Below are 14,102 nucleotides of genomic sequence, written 5' to 3'. Positions count from 1 at the left end.
TTTCAAATTTTTGATTAGCAGCCAAGTGCATTAACCATTTGCATCATCCAGCAATCTTTAGGCAACCTAACATTTTTTAAGATAGAAAACAAAATATTTCTTTTTAAAAAGTGATAAATCGGACTTCCTTGAAAGACACAATTAAGGAAATGAAAAAGCAAGCCACAGACTAGGAGAAGATAATAAATTAAACTGTGTGTATATGTGTATTATATATAGATAAGGATATGTATCCATAATATATAAAGAAACCTTAAAACTCAATAATAAAGTCAGACAACCCAATTTTTTAAAATGTGCAAAAGATTCGAAAAGATGTTTCACAGAAAAAAATACGTGAATGGCCAATAGCATGTAAGATGATACTTAGCATAATTAATCATCAGTGCATTGCCAATTTAAACCATAATGAGATACTACTAGATACTCACCAGAATGGCTAAAATTTTAAAAAGCCAATAGTAAGAGTTGATGAGTATGTGGAACAACTGTAATGTTCATGCACTGCTAGTGAGAATATAAGATGACACAACTACTTTGAAAAATAACTGATAATTTCTTAAAAATTTAAACATACACTTACCATATGACTCATTAACGCCACTCTTAGTTATTTGTCTAAGAGAAATGAAAACTTAGTCTAAAGACACGTACAAGGTTATTTATAGTAGCTTTATTTATAATATCCAAAATCGAACCAAAATATCCATCCATAGAAGAATAGATAAACCTAATGTGATATATCCAATACAATGAAACACTGCTCAGTAATAAAAAGGAACAAATTACTGAGAGTTGCAACAACATGAATAAATCTAAGAAACATTATTATGAATGAAAGAAGCCAGACAGACACTCTGTGTTTCCATTTATATGATACTGTAGAAAAGACAAATCTAATATGTATTGACAGAAAGCATATTAGTGGTTTCCTGGGCCCCAAGGTGAGGATGATTTACTGGGAAAAGGAATAAGGGAATATTTTGGATTGATGGCAGTGTTCTATATCTTGATCAATATGGTGATTATACATTTGTCAAACTTATTGAGCTGTACATTTCAAATAGACATATTTTGTACATAAATGATACTTCAATAAAGATGAAAAATTGTAGCACTTATAAATTCGACTTTAATTCTCAAAGGTAAATAACGTAAATGATAAATAAACATCTATGCATAATTTCAAAGGTAAGTCCTGTTTGAAAGTATATAAAAATATTTCTAAAGTTTAAAATTCTTAAGCTTTTATACATTTCTATAGAGAATACTGGAGTATATAATTTAAAATTATACTTGTATGCAGCAGCATATTTTAATAAGAAGAAAACATCAAGTATAGAATTAGGTTAAACTCGCATTTAAAATGATGTGATATTCATAGGGCAACATTTGTAGTAACTGTTAAATGAGAAACTATTTTGTTCTGTAAGCCTTCATCTTAAGTGAGAATAACAGCACAGTTGGAAGAGCTTAGTCCATGTCACTGAACTGTGTATGTAGAAATTTTTGAAATGGTGTATCTTTGGCTATGTGTGTTTTCACCAAAAAAAAAAAGGTTAAGAAGTTAGAGGGTTAATTTGTTGTGGGGTTGTTAACCAATGTCATGAAACAACATGTGTACTACTGTTTCATGAGAAACTATTTGTTCTGTAAGCCTTCACCTGAAGTACAATAGAATATTTAAAAAAAAATAAAAAAAGATGTGATATTTAGAAACTATACTTAGACATATTTTCATTTTCAAAATAATAGAACCATATATTATTGTGAAAAGATGTTAAAAAGTGAATATTAATTTGCTGAACAAAACACATTTTGTTGATGAGATTATATCATGACTGTTGCTTGCCATCAGTAAACGTCTTCCCTGGTTTTTGTCTTTAGAATTGTTTCTTACAGGAATGAATATCAACAGATATTTTCCTTTTCTCTTTTAGTTCTAGAAGCCTCACCCTTCCCTCTTTCTCCAGAAGAAGATTTAATTTAATTTAGTACTTCTCATTATTTTAGTTTTCCATTTTAAAAGCAAAATTTAAAAAATGCTCTCTGCCCTTCATTTTCTCATTTATTTCCAAAGGTATAGTAACAACAAAAAATTCAGTGCCCCTCCATTTATTTACTCAGCTAAGTTATACTGCACTTTAAAATGTTTTTGAAGCAATTTTTCATTATAAAGACTACATTTTTAGTTTGCTTTCATTTGTAAGGTATCAGAAATGTGTAAAGTACTTTAGAATAGATTATGTCTGTTAGATCTTCTCACAGTGATAATTCTTAAGATGCTTTTATGGTTTTTACTTTTTCCCTTTTTCCTTTTGGACTGTGTTCTCAAAAATTACTTTAATTGCTCAGCTAACCTTTTCTTCTACCCAGGCATGTCATGTGAAGTATATAGGTGGTATTATTTTATTGAGGCTTGATGGACCCTGCTGAGATATTAAGCTGGGTTGCTTTTCTGAGCACTCGTTTTTTCTGGAGAGTCTAACTGTATTAGTTCTCTTTAACCTTTCTACAGATTTGTTATTGGGCGGGAAAAACCAGGACAAGTGAGTGAGGTTGCCCAATTGATAAGCCAGACCCTGGAACAAGAAAGGCGCCAAAGAGAGCTGCTTGAGCAGCACTATGCCCAGTATGATGCTGATGATGATGAGGTAAGTAGAACTTACATACGTTCTTTTTTGCTACATTCTTTCCATTATATTTCCTGGTTTATGAAACTCTCCATTGTATGAAAAGTGTGACAAGTGCTTTGTAGATTCTCTAGGAGGATGTGTCTGCATTCAGCGAAAATTTAATTCCACAGAAAAGAAATATTGTTTGTGTTTGATATTAACTTATGAATCAAATAATGGTATCCTGTTTACAATATGAAGACTTTGGAATCAAATAAGTCTTTTGTCACACTGATATAATGAAATTTAAGTGTTGGAATTAGGTGATTTTCTTCCCCTGCTTTGTATTTTTTCAAATTTTCTACAAAAAGCCTGTAATGCTTTTTTTCAAAACATCAGTAAACATCTTAAGTGAAAAAACATACATCCACACACACACATCCACAGAAAAGTACCAAAAATCGCTAAATGTTTCCAAGGATTTTTTCCCCCCCGGAAGAGACAGTTCTTTGGATCTGCTTACTGTGATTTGTGCTAACATAACGCAGAGCAAAGCTTTTCCACTAGCACATGTTCTGTTGAGTAGATACATATTGGAATAATTTTGTATCCTCCTCTCTGTAGAAGATCAAGTAAATGAATAGAAGCTAACCCCCAAGTGAAAACGGCTCTCTGGAACCCTTGTATGTTGTAATATAATACAGATGCTGGTTTATTTCTAATGTGAATGCCAAATATACATGGATATAATGGAACAGCATGTTTTATTATAAACATGTTTAAGCGTGCACATGTTTCATATTGGCATGTCAAAAGATCCGTCAACATTTTAGTTGTAGTTAGTTTTAGTATTTCATAGTTCATAAACATAATAAATATTGAAGTAAAACAAATACTCTTCTCTATACAAGCTTATATAAGCATAGTGCAACTTCATATGTTGAGCCTCTACTGATCTGAATATATTATTTTGTAGAACTTTTTTGGTTTATAGCTAGGGCGTAGTGGAGATTAATAAACAGACATTCAGACATTTTTCACATATTTTTAGCTTGAAATGTTTTAACCTAAATAATATTAAGTTTTCATGTTTGTGGTACAAGAATGCATTCTCCATTTTTTATAGTAGAAAATGAGAAATGGCACATTTATTTTTGATCCAGGAGTTTGAAAATCTCTACATGAATGAGTTAGTCTCAGAATTCTAACTACTCGATGTAATTTTTCACTTGAAAAATTCATTTAAATGGCAAGTATTTTCTCATTATACTGATATATATGAAAACATGTTGTCTTGAATTCTGAAACTATAAAGGAAGCTATTTTCTCAAATATTTGAGCTTACGTTGTTACCTAGTTTTCAGTTGTCTGCAGTATTATCTTGTATTTTATCAGAGACACTGAGTTGCTTTGGCTGCAAGCCCATTTTAATACCGTAGAATCAATCTGCGCAGATTTGTTTTTTAAAAGCCGCACATACCTTCTCACTATGCTAGAAAGATTTTGGATCTGATCTTAAGGGTGGTGGTGTGGTAACATCAAGGGGTGGAAAGTGAGGCGGCCAAGCTTTCTAATTTCTGTTCCTCAGTGTCGTTGGATGTAAAGTACAGGGGTGGGCCTGGCTCTCTGAATTCCTTCTAGTTCCTAACATTCCATGAGCCTGTAAGAAGACATCAAGTCTAGCCAGGACAGAGGGAAATTAAGATAGTCAGGTTGTTCAGGCTCCCCCAGTGAAATTTTTAGATGACACACACCATGTACTTCTTCCAGTTATTCTGAGGAATTGATTCCATTTATCTCTAAAAGTTTTCAACTCTAACAGCTAAAAGCTTTTTCTCCTTCGTGTAAGAATTTTTCTCTAATTTAAAAATTTGAGTAAATGGAAGCTGAATATTTGCCAGTCAGCATTTATACTTAGTAGCACATCATACGACAAATGGAAGATTGCCTATGGGCTTTTTTGTTTGTCTGCTTCTCTGAGGAAAGCAGAGTTGATTGTCACTTGAGCAGATATTTTCCAGGGGTGAGGTGAGTAAATAAATACTGAGTGCCGGGCACTTTGTAAGGTGCCTTTCCTACATAATCTTGGTTCATCTGTATGGCTACTAGAAGAGATTTTTTTTTTTCCTAGCAATGGAGAAACTGGGGCTTTCCCTATTGGTAGCTAGTGTTGGCAAAGTTAGGATTGGAATAATAGGGTCTCCAAAGAGCCTGGACTCTTTATAACATACTGTGCTATTTTTGAATGGAGTGGACATACTCTCCTGATGGGTCTGGCTCTGTTCAGGCACACACTGACTAACTGGGTAAAAAGAAATGTTGGAAGGAGACTTCCTGTTCTGAGTGATGGAATTTCTCATAATACTTAGTTTCTGTGATTCTTTGTTCTATATTTCTAATAATAGGGGAATCAGAATATTTGGTGAATTATTTTTTTCTAGGTAACAGTCCATAATATCGTCTTTATAGTGCTTAATGGGAAAAATAATTCAGTAATCAAATATTTTACCAAAAAAAATTAGAGTTTAGCTTTAAGTTAAATGGTTTCTTTTTGCTGCATGCTGTAGAAATGGGGTGCTTGCCAGTATGTTACTCCAAGTAACCCTCACTTTCTTGAAAAGGTCAAGGAAACTTTTCCTTTGTATCTATCTTTCATCCTCCTCTCTGACTTGTGTTTTCTCCCTTTCTTGCCTCACCAAAACGTTCCAACTAAAATGTGCCCAAGTAAAATCAACCATTATTTTTCTACATGTAGGAGAAATGAAAGCTGTACAGATAATGAAAATTCACTCCAGTGTAAAGACTTTAATGTATCTACTTGATTCAAATTCATTTTTCTTTACTAACGCTACCAAAATATTATTAAATTGTTGATTCAAATGTTACATTCCTTTTCTCTATTTACTTTCTCTCTGTTAATGAAAAATAAAATGTCCAAGAGGCTAAAGGAAATGAGAAGAACCAACATTGGATATCCAATGGATAAATGGTCCTTGAATAATTGAGTTAATTTCATGTGTAATTGAACAATTAATTGATTTACATATCTTTTTTTGAACAAGTTTTAGACATATGTAATCAATCACTTGGTTTCTCCCTTTTCTTATAATTTATGGAAGCAGCTTGTGATTTGAAAATTAGAATCATTTTTATTTGACAGAATCTCCTGTGACATTCCCTGGACCAGCCAGAAACACTTTTAATTAGATGCAGAGCAACCAAGTTTATCCAACTAATTTCTAGAGCCAGCATTTAGATCCACATTGAACATATCATCCAAGGTTGATTCTAACTTGGAACTTGTCACATCCACCGAGTGGACTTGCTTTCTTGAATTGGCTAGGGAAAACATTTCAAATGTGAGAAATATATCCCCAAGTTATAGAAGTACAGTGGTCGTCTGTTAGAACCATATTTAGGAATAAGAGCATCTATCATATACTGTATAGGTATATGAGTGTTTATATATATATAATCTGTTTTAATGCTTTAGGAAATAATTATAAGTCATACTCCAATAAAATTTAAGTCTATAGATAATCTATCAACTCTATTTAAATTTCTGCTTTTTCTCTTTTTCTTCATCCAAATATTTAAACTGAAAGAGTTTAATATAAGCAAAAAGCCAATTCAGTTTTAATTTACCTTCATCTTCCTGTTCCCCTCTGTTAAACATTCTCATTTTAAAAAAAAGTTGAAGTGGCTTTGCCTAAATTCTGGAGAATAAGAGGTGGGGTCCTATAAGAAAAGAAAGAGGTGTAAATTTGAAGAATTAAAAAATTTAAATATAGATCTGAATATATCTGTGATTAGTGGTGTCATTTCTGGATTTAAAAGAATTATTGTTTCTCTCTCTCTTTCTTTGTTTCCTTCTTTCTCCCTAAACAATCTGAAAGGTAACCATGGAGGATTTGAATAGCCCCCTCAGACAGTCACCACTATCTCACGAAATTCTGGGGGTATGGTAAATTTTTCCACGAGATTTTAATTTTCAATAACAAATTTAATATTCCATCCTACCTCACAGCTATCAATGTTTAGCCTTGTAGTGTTGTGATGAGGTAATTGTGGTATGTATTTTGTGGAGTATGGGACATGTTCGTGTAGTTTGAGTATCTGTTTCTATCAAAGAACATTATGCAATTTGAAATACTGTGGGCTCAGACTGGAAATGAAGTATGAACTGGTGCAGGACCAATTTTTAAAGTTAGAAACTAGATATGGTCATTCTAATTCAAATGAGCTGTTTTACATGGACTTTAAAAATTATATGATTACTTTGCTTCTTTAAATATTCTTTTGAAACATAAAGCTTATTACATTTTAAAGTCTTAGCCTACAGATGGTATTTTAAAGCCTCTTTAGGCAGTAGTTCATAACAACGTTAATCATTACTCCAGAAACTGAAGCCCCTCTCTGTAAAATATAATTTAATCTGTCTTTCATAATTTGTTTTCATTACTGAAAATTAATACATAATATATTATGACAACATTAGCTTATTTTTTAGAATTTTTGAACTATTGTATACAGTTTAGAGCAGCTTCCTATGTGGATATACATTTTTGTTGCTTGTGTTAATGTGTGGTAATTAGAGGCAGAAATATGAAAGCTATGGTTTATACAAGTATTTAAAATTTATAAGAATATGATTTTCATGTGAAAAGCATTAAAGCGATAACATTAAATTTGACTCATGCTGTTTCCTGTTCCTGGTTGGAAACAGTTTGTGCTACATGAACAAGATATTGCAATTATGATGGATGTCCTTTTAATAAGGTGAATTTAATAATATGAATTGACTTTATACTATGTCTGTAATATTGAGAAACTTAGAGTAGAGGCATTTTTACCTAGCTACAGCAATATTCTCTTGGTACTCAACGCTGTGTATTATAGCAGGCAGTGGGTTATCATTGTTTTTTCTATCCTTAATTGTTAGCCTGCTCTCTGTAGGTAGGGGAAAGCCTTCTTTAATTTTTGTTGTCAACCATTTTAGAACACTGTGACTGAATTGCAAGGAGTCTCTGGCAACTGCAATAACAATAACAACTATTTCCTTAAGGTTTGTTTTTTGGAAGAAAATAATGCTTATTGTACCTTCCTGCTTTGTGTGCGAAATTAAATATTCTATTTGTCTTATTAACTAGCTCTGTGCTCTGAAGAGCTTCTCTAGAATTGTGTGTGTTTCATTTGCTGAATGTTAGTTTGAAAATAATCATTCAAAAAATATTATTTAATTGTGAAACATAGCACTTATTTTAGGCACTGGTTCTGCAGTTTGATTCACTTTCTAATGTTTAACCATGTATGTTTTTAACCCCTAACACTTAAAACTTTTTGTGTTTCAAATTAAAGAGAGAGAGAAAAAAAAAAAAAAAAACCCACACCAGGGCAATATGATGTTTATGTAATACAGTGTACTCAGTAATTGATAGTGTCTTTTAAATATGGTAGAATCTTTTGATACAAAGTTCTTAATTTTTCAAAATAAAAAGTTAAATGTTAAAAGCCTAAATGCATGTATTTAGTATTCATTCATATGACTTATATGGTAGACATACAAAAATGTCTAAATAGATTCTATACTTTAAAAAATAAAATCCTTTTTATTTGCCAGCCACAGAGATGGGAGAGCCTAAAAATGGGGATCAGGTATGTTTGAAAGGGAGATTGGCTTATGGTAGTTAGATAATCCTGAAGAATAAAAGAAATAAAAAACTTTTTTAAATGGCTGATTTTAAAGATCAGGTCAAGCTGGAGTCCGTGAACACACAAACTCCATTCTGACCTGATCTTTAAAATTATTAAATTTAATTACATTCTTTGGTTTGTGAAACCAAGAATTATAAGGTGCTTGGAAAGCATTCAACTGAAGACCTTATCGATGGCCCAATTAGCCTAAGTAATGTAATGTATGTGTACATGGGCACACACAGGCACACACACACACACACACACACACATTCATCCCCAGGAAGTGGTCGTTTTCCTCTACTTGGAAGGTCCTCTCTAGGAATAGTCTTTGTGTATAGAGACATTATTATATATAACACTGAGCACAGACAAGGAGATGTGTAGCATCAAGGGGAGATAGGTTAGGATAGGAATCTGCCTAAATGATACCATTTTTGTAGCTCCTTTTCTTTGTTTTGCTTTTTTTTATCATAATACAAGTGATTTGATTATGTTTTCTTGTTACTTTCTTTCCAGCTACAACACTCTTGTAATATTTACTCATGAGCCAGATACTAGATACGAAACCAACTTTATCAAATTCTTCTATGCTCTTAAATTCCACTGAGAGTGTGCTGTATATTTCCTAGAAACCACACTAGAAAAATTCTATGTTATAATGATGAACTACTACAGAGGCTGCAGTGTTAAAGATACAATACAATACAAAGACAGTATTTTTCCAACTTTAGAAACATTTACATTTTATAAGTTAAATATAACTATTTACCAAAAAGTTCTAAAGTGCTAAAAGACACAATAAGAAATGGATCTTTCTAGCGTTGGAACCACAGACTTAATTTTTATGGGTAATGGGGCTCCCGCAGTTTCTGCACATCTTTGCTCTTCGTGTTTTCTCTACCTTGAATACCTTCCCTGCACTGGCCCTTGTGTGCTCACTCAACTTGTTCAACTTTCAGGGCTCTCTTTAGGCTTCATCTCCTCCACAGAACTTCCTTGGACCCTCAGCTAGGCTAGGGACCTCTTTTTTATGTTTCATTAGCAACAGGTATATCTCTTTCTATCATTGTTTACCCATAACTTTCCCCCACTAGCATGTAATATCTTCAGTGGCAGGTTTCAATAGCTTGTTGATTTTTAAAATATCAAGGGATGAGCACAGAACTGGGCCAATTAGAGGAGGCCAACAAATTGAACTGAACTGAATCACACAGAAGAGATTAAGATGAAAATGGGAGAGTAGAGTTAAATTAGGGAATGAAATTTAGTCAGGAGCATAATCTGAGAAAGTAAGGGAAGAATGGTATAGAATGTTGTTGTTGTTAGGTGCTGTCGAGTCAATTCCGACTCATAGTGACCCTATGTACAACAGAATGAAACACTGTCCAGTCCTGTACCATCCTCACAATCGTTGCTGTGCTTGAGCCCATTGTTGCAGTCACTATGTTAATCCATCTCGTTGAGGATTTTCCTCTCTTTCACTGACCCTCTACTTTATCAAGCTTGGTGTCCTTCTCCAGGGACTGGTCCCTCCTGATAACGTGTCCAAAGTAGGTGAGATGAAGTCTCAACCATCCTCACTTCTAAGGAACATTGTAGCTGTACTTCTTCCAAGACTGATTTGTTTTTTCTTTTGTCAGTCCATAAGTTCTTCGCCAACACCGTGATTCTTCTTCAGTCTTTCTTATTCATTGTCTGGCTTTCACACGCATGTGAGGCATGGTATAGAATACAGAGATAAAAAAAATGCCAAACCTAGTAAGTAAACTAGAGATTGGAAATAGAGACAGAACTGAAGAAATAGTCTATTTTTGCCCTTTGGTGCTTTGGGATCTAGCACTTGTCTTTGGTCTTTGCTGCCACATTTTAATTGTCTTGGGAGACCATGGAATTTGTAAGAGGACCCTATCTATATTACACTGCACGAAAGTCCTCTGAATGTAAAACCAGAAAAAATGAATATGCATACTTCATTCCTTTAAAACATTTGGGACTTTGTAAATAGCAACTGGTGACTCACATTGACATGACTTCTTTTTAGTCATAACTGAATAAACCTACCATAGAAACAGAAAATTGAAAATGGCCTAAATGAATTCATGGTTAATCCTGCATAAATAACCATCTTCTCCTTCCCAGTACAGTAACTTAGAAATACTCTTCAATCATGGAAATACATTTTCAATCTTAGAAAGTTTCATCATAGTTTTAATGAGAAGTAATAACTAAATGGTGACCTGACCAAGGACTGATGTGTTAAAGCTATTTTACAGGGAGTTTTCCAGTCCTCCTAAAGACTCTATTCATTTTAAACTGATATTGATGTGGGATAAGGTGGTAAAAACTAATTGATTTCTGGAATTTCAGTTCCTGAAGGGATTTTAAAAAAAAATATTGTTTTTTTGGTAAGAGTATACATAGCAAAACAGGTTTCCATTCAACAAGTTCTACACATAATGCTACATTGGTTACATTCTTCACTTTGTGTCAGCATTCTCATTATTTTCGTTCTAGTTGTTCCACTCCCATTAATTTAGTCTCACTGCCCCCAAACTTCTCTATGTTATAGAGTAGCTGTTGTCCATTTAGTCTCATATGGATAACTTTTAAAAGAGTACAGTTCTCAATGGTAAAATTCTTTACTTTTTGAGCTAACCTGCTATTTAGCTTAAAGATGATTTCAGGAGATAGTTTCTGTTCAAGATTTAATGAGTTTCTTAGGGTAACAGTCTTGGGAATTCCTCCAGTCTCAATGTGTCTGTTGAGAATTCTTTGAGAATTTGAAATTCTGATAGCTGGTCACCATCTAGTTGTTCTGTTCTCAAGATAGAAGAGGCTGTGGTTCATGGAGACAGTCCTGTGTTCTGGTTCCTACTCTGATTCTTGGATTTTCTTTATTCTCTTTTGCTCTAGATGAATAGAGACCAGTAGATGTATCTTAGATGGCCACTCACAAGCTCATAAGACCTCAGACACTCACCAAACTAGGATGTAGAATATGAACTTCATGAACTATGTTATACTAGTTGACTGAATTGACCCAGGAGACTGTGACCCTAAGTTTTCCTGAAGGGATTTTTTAAAATTATTTTATTGAGGTAAAATTTACGTAGTCTGTACAGAGTTTTAGAGCAGTCCACAAGACTACCCTCAGACATCAACTGCAGAATTTGGGAGTTGCTAAGATCACCCTCACTTCTGACACCAATTACAAGTTCAGACAGAATTGCATGTTTTTATACCCTCAGGTTCACTGAAAGGGCTCACTGAAAGCTGTTATGGTTATAGTTTATTACAGTGAGAAAATATAGATTAAAATCAGCCAAGGGAAGACATGCATGGGGCAAAGTGCAGGAAAGTTTCAAACATGGAGCTTCCTGTTGTCCTCTCTTAGTGGAGTCATGGACAGCATTAACTCTCCCAGAACAGTGTGTGACAATATGGTTGGAGTATTGCCAACCAGCAAAGCTTACCTGAGCCTTGGTGTCCAGGCGTTTTCTTGTGACTCTGTCATGTAGACATGGTTGACTACCAGCCAGACTAACCTTAATCTCTAGCCCCTTTGGAAGTTAAGCAGATACTGCATGATGCAAAGGCCCCAACATAAATCACACTGTTAAAGTCTCTGGTGTGGCCCAAGGCCCCCAGGTAAAGAGAGACAGTTTTATCAGGCAGGATATTCCAAAGACTGAGGAAGTACCTCCCGGGAGCCAAGCGCAAAGGCCAGATCTCTCTTTGAACAGATTAAATTCTTTACTACACAGTGTGAAATGCACGCATTTTAGGTGTATAATTTGGTAATATTTTTATCATTATATATTTGTATTTCAGATTTTAAAATCAACTTTAATAAGGACTAAATTACATACCATAATACATATCTATTTTAAGAGTCTTTAGGTTAACAGTTTGATGAGTAACTACCACCACAATCAAGATATAGAACATATCTGTCACCCCAGAAAGTTACCTCATGGAACTTTGCAGTCATTTGATCTAGTTTCTGACAGCATAGATTAAATTTGCCAGTTCTAGAATATCATGTGACTGGAATCATCAAGCGTATCCTTGTTTGTGTCTGCCTTTTTTCATTCATCATAATGTTTTTGAGATACAGCCATGTAGAGTAGTGTATTCTTTTTTATTCTCAAGTAATATTCCATTGTTGCCCACCACGATGTGTTTATCCATTCACCAGTTAATGGAAATTTGAATTATTTCCAGTTTTGGACAATTATTAATAAAGCTGCTGAGAGGTATTCCGTTGTAAGGATATATCACATTTTGTTTATCACTACTGCTGGACTCTTGAATTATTTCCATTTTTTCCTTGTTAAGAACATTCAAGTACATGTCTTTAGGTTGGAAACCCTAGTGGCATAGTGGCTAAGAGCTACGGCTGCTAACCAAAAGGTTGGCAGTTCGAATCCACCAGGCACTCCTTGGAAACCCTATGGGGCAGTTCTACTCTGTCCTATAGGGTCACTATGAGTCGGAATCGACTTGATGGCAACGGGTTAGGTGGAAATATGCTTTCATTTGTATTGGGTAAATACCTAAAAGTGGGTCATATGGTAACATATGTTTGATTTTTAAAGAAACTACTGAATTTTTTTTCAAGTGGTTGTACCGTGTTACATTCCTACTAGCAGTGTATGAGAATTCCAGTTTCTCCATTTCTTCACCAACACTTGTTAAGGTCTTATCTTTTTTATTTTAGATGTTCTAATAGGTACTTAGTGTCGTCCCATTCTGTTCTCATTTAAATTTCCAAAATTCTGTTAATGTTGGACATTATTTTATGTGCTTACTTGTAATCTGTTAATTTTCAGTTAAGTGTCTATTCTGATCTTTTGCCCATTTTTAAAGTGGAACATTTATTTTCTTATTTTTGCATTTTGAAAGTCGTTTATGTATTCTGGGTACAAGTCTTTATCAGATATGTGATTTGCAGATATTATATCCTATATAGTTTGTCTTTTCATTCTATTAAGAGTCTTTAAAAGAACAGAAGTTTTTGATATTAATGAAATCTAGTTTATTAATTTGTTCTTTTATGGATCATTCTTTAGGTGTTATGCCTGAGACATCTTTACCTAATCTGAAGTCACAAAGATTATCTCTTATATTTCCTTTCAGAAGTTTTTAGCTTTATAGCTAAAAGATATAAGTTAAAAGCTAAAATTTATAACTTCAGGTTTGCACTTAAATCTGTGATCCATTTTGAGTTAAGTATTGTATGTATATGGTTATGAGGTATGGATCAAGATTCATATCTTGTATAAGGGTATCAATTTTCTAGCCCCCCACATATATAAAATCAAAAAGGCACAGAAGAATACGTACAATATCTTTCCATTTTACGTAAGTTTTAAAATCACTTAAACATTATTTAGTCGTACAAAAAATATACCTACTCCTCACTTACCGACTAGCTCATCCGACATTTCACATTTAGGACAATGTAAATGAAATGAAATGTAAAAAATCTACTTTCCAACTGTTTTGCGTATTAACAAGGCAGCTGTGATCATCCCCTCCCTAGAGTAGGGTCACCGAGCGGCCTCTGGGAAGTTAGGCTGCGCAGCCCTGCGCCCTCTGCTCCTTCTGTCCAGCTGCTTGGTAGGGCCAGCCTCCTCCGTGGCCGCCATCTCCAGGCAAACACGAAGGCAGCACCAAGCCAGCAGGCATCTGATCTGGGTTTCCAGCTTCTATACAGCCTGAGGCCCTATAGCTCAAAATTGCTGTTGGGTGGGAAGGGAGGAAAGAAAGAGGCACCTGAGAGGGTAT

General features: G+C 34.1%; 1 protein-coding gene across 1 annotated transcript in view; it reads left to right on the top strand.

Annotated features, from left to right (window-relative positions):
- PPP1R9A (protein phosphatase 1 regulatory subunit 9A) overlaps positions 1-14,102 on the top strand; it is a 342,802-nt gene that overhangs the window by 237,488 nt on the left and 91,212 nt on the right. Inside the window, exons 6-7 of the mRNA XM_004386139.2 lie at positions 2,519-2,654; positions 7,615-7,680. Of these exons, the coding sequence (XP_004386196.1) occupies positions 2,519-2,654; positions 7,615-7,680 (202 nt within the window). The remainder of the gene's footprint in view (positions 1-2,518; positions 2,655-7,614; positions 7,681-14,102) is intronic.

Source organism: Trichechus manatus, unplaced genomic scaffold (assembly GCF_000243295.1).
Source record: "Trichechus manatus latirostris isolate Lorelei unplaced genomic scaffold, TriManLat1.0 scaffold00156, whole genome shotgun sequence".
In the NCBI taxonomy this organism is placed as follows: Eukaryota; Metazoa; Chordata; class Mammalia; order Sirenia; family Trichechidae; genus Trichechus; species Trichechus manatus.
Note: the sequence above shows the minus strand (reverse complement) of the source record. Positions and strands in the feature narration are given on the sequence as shown.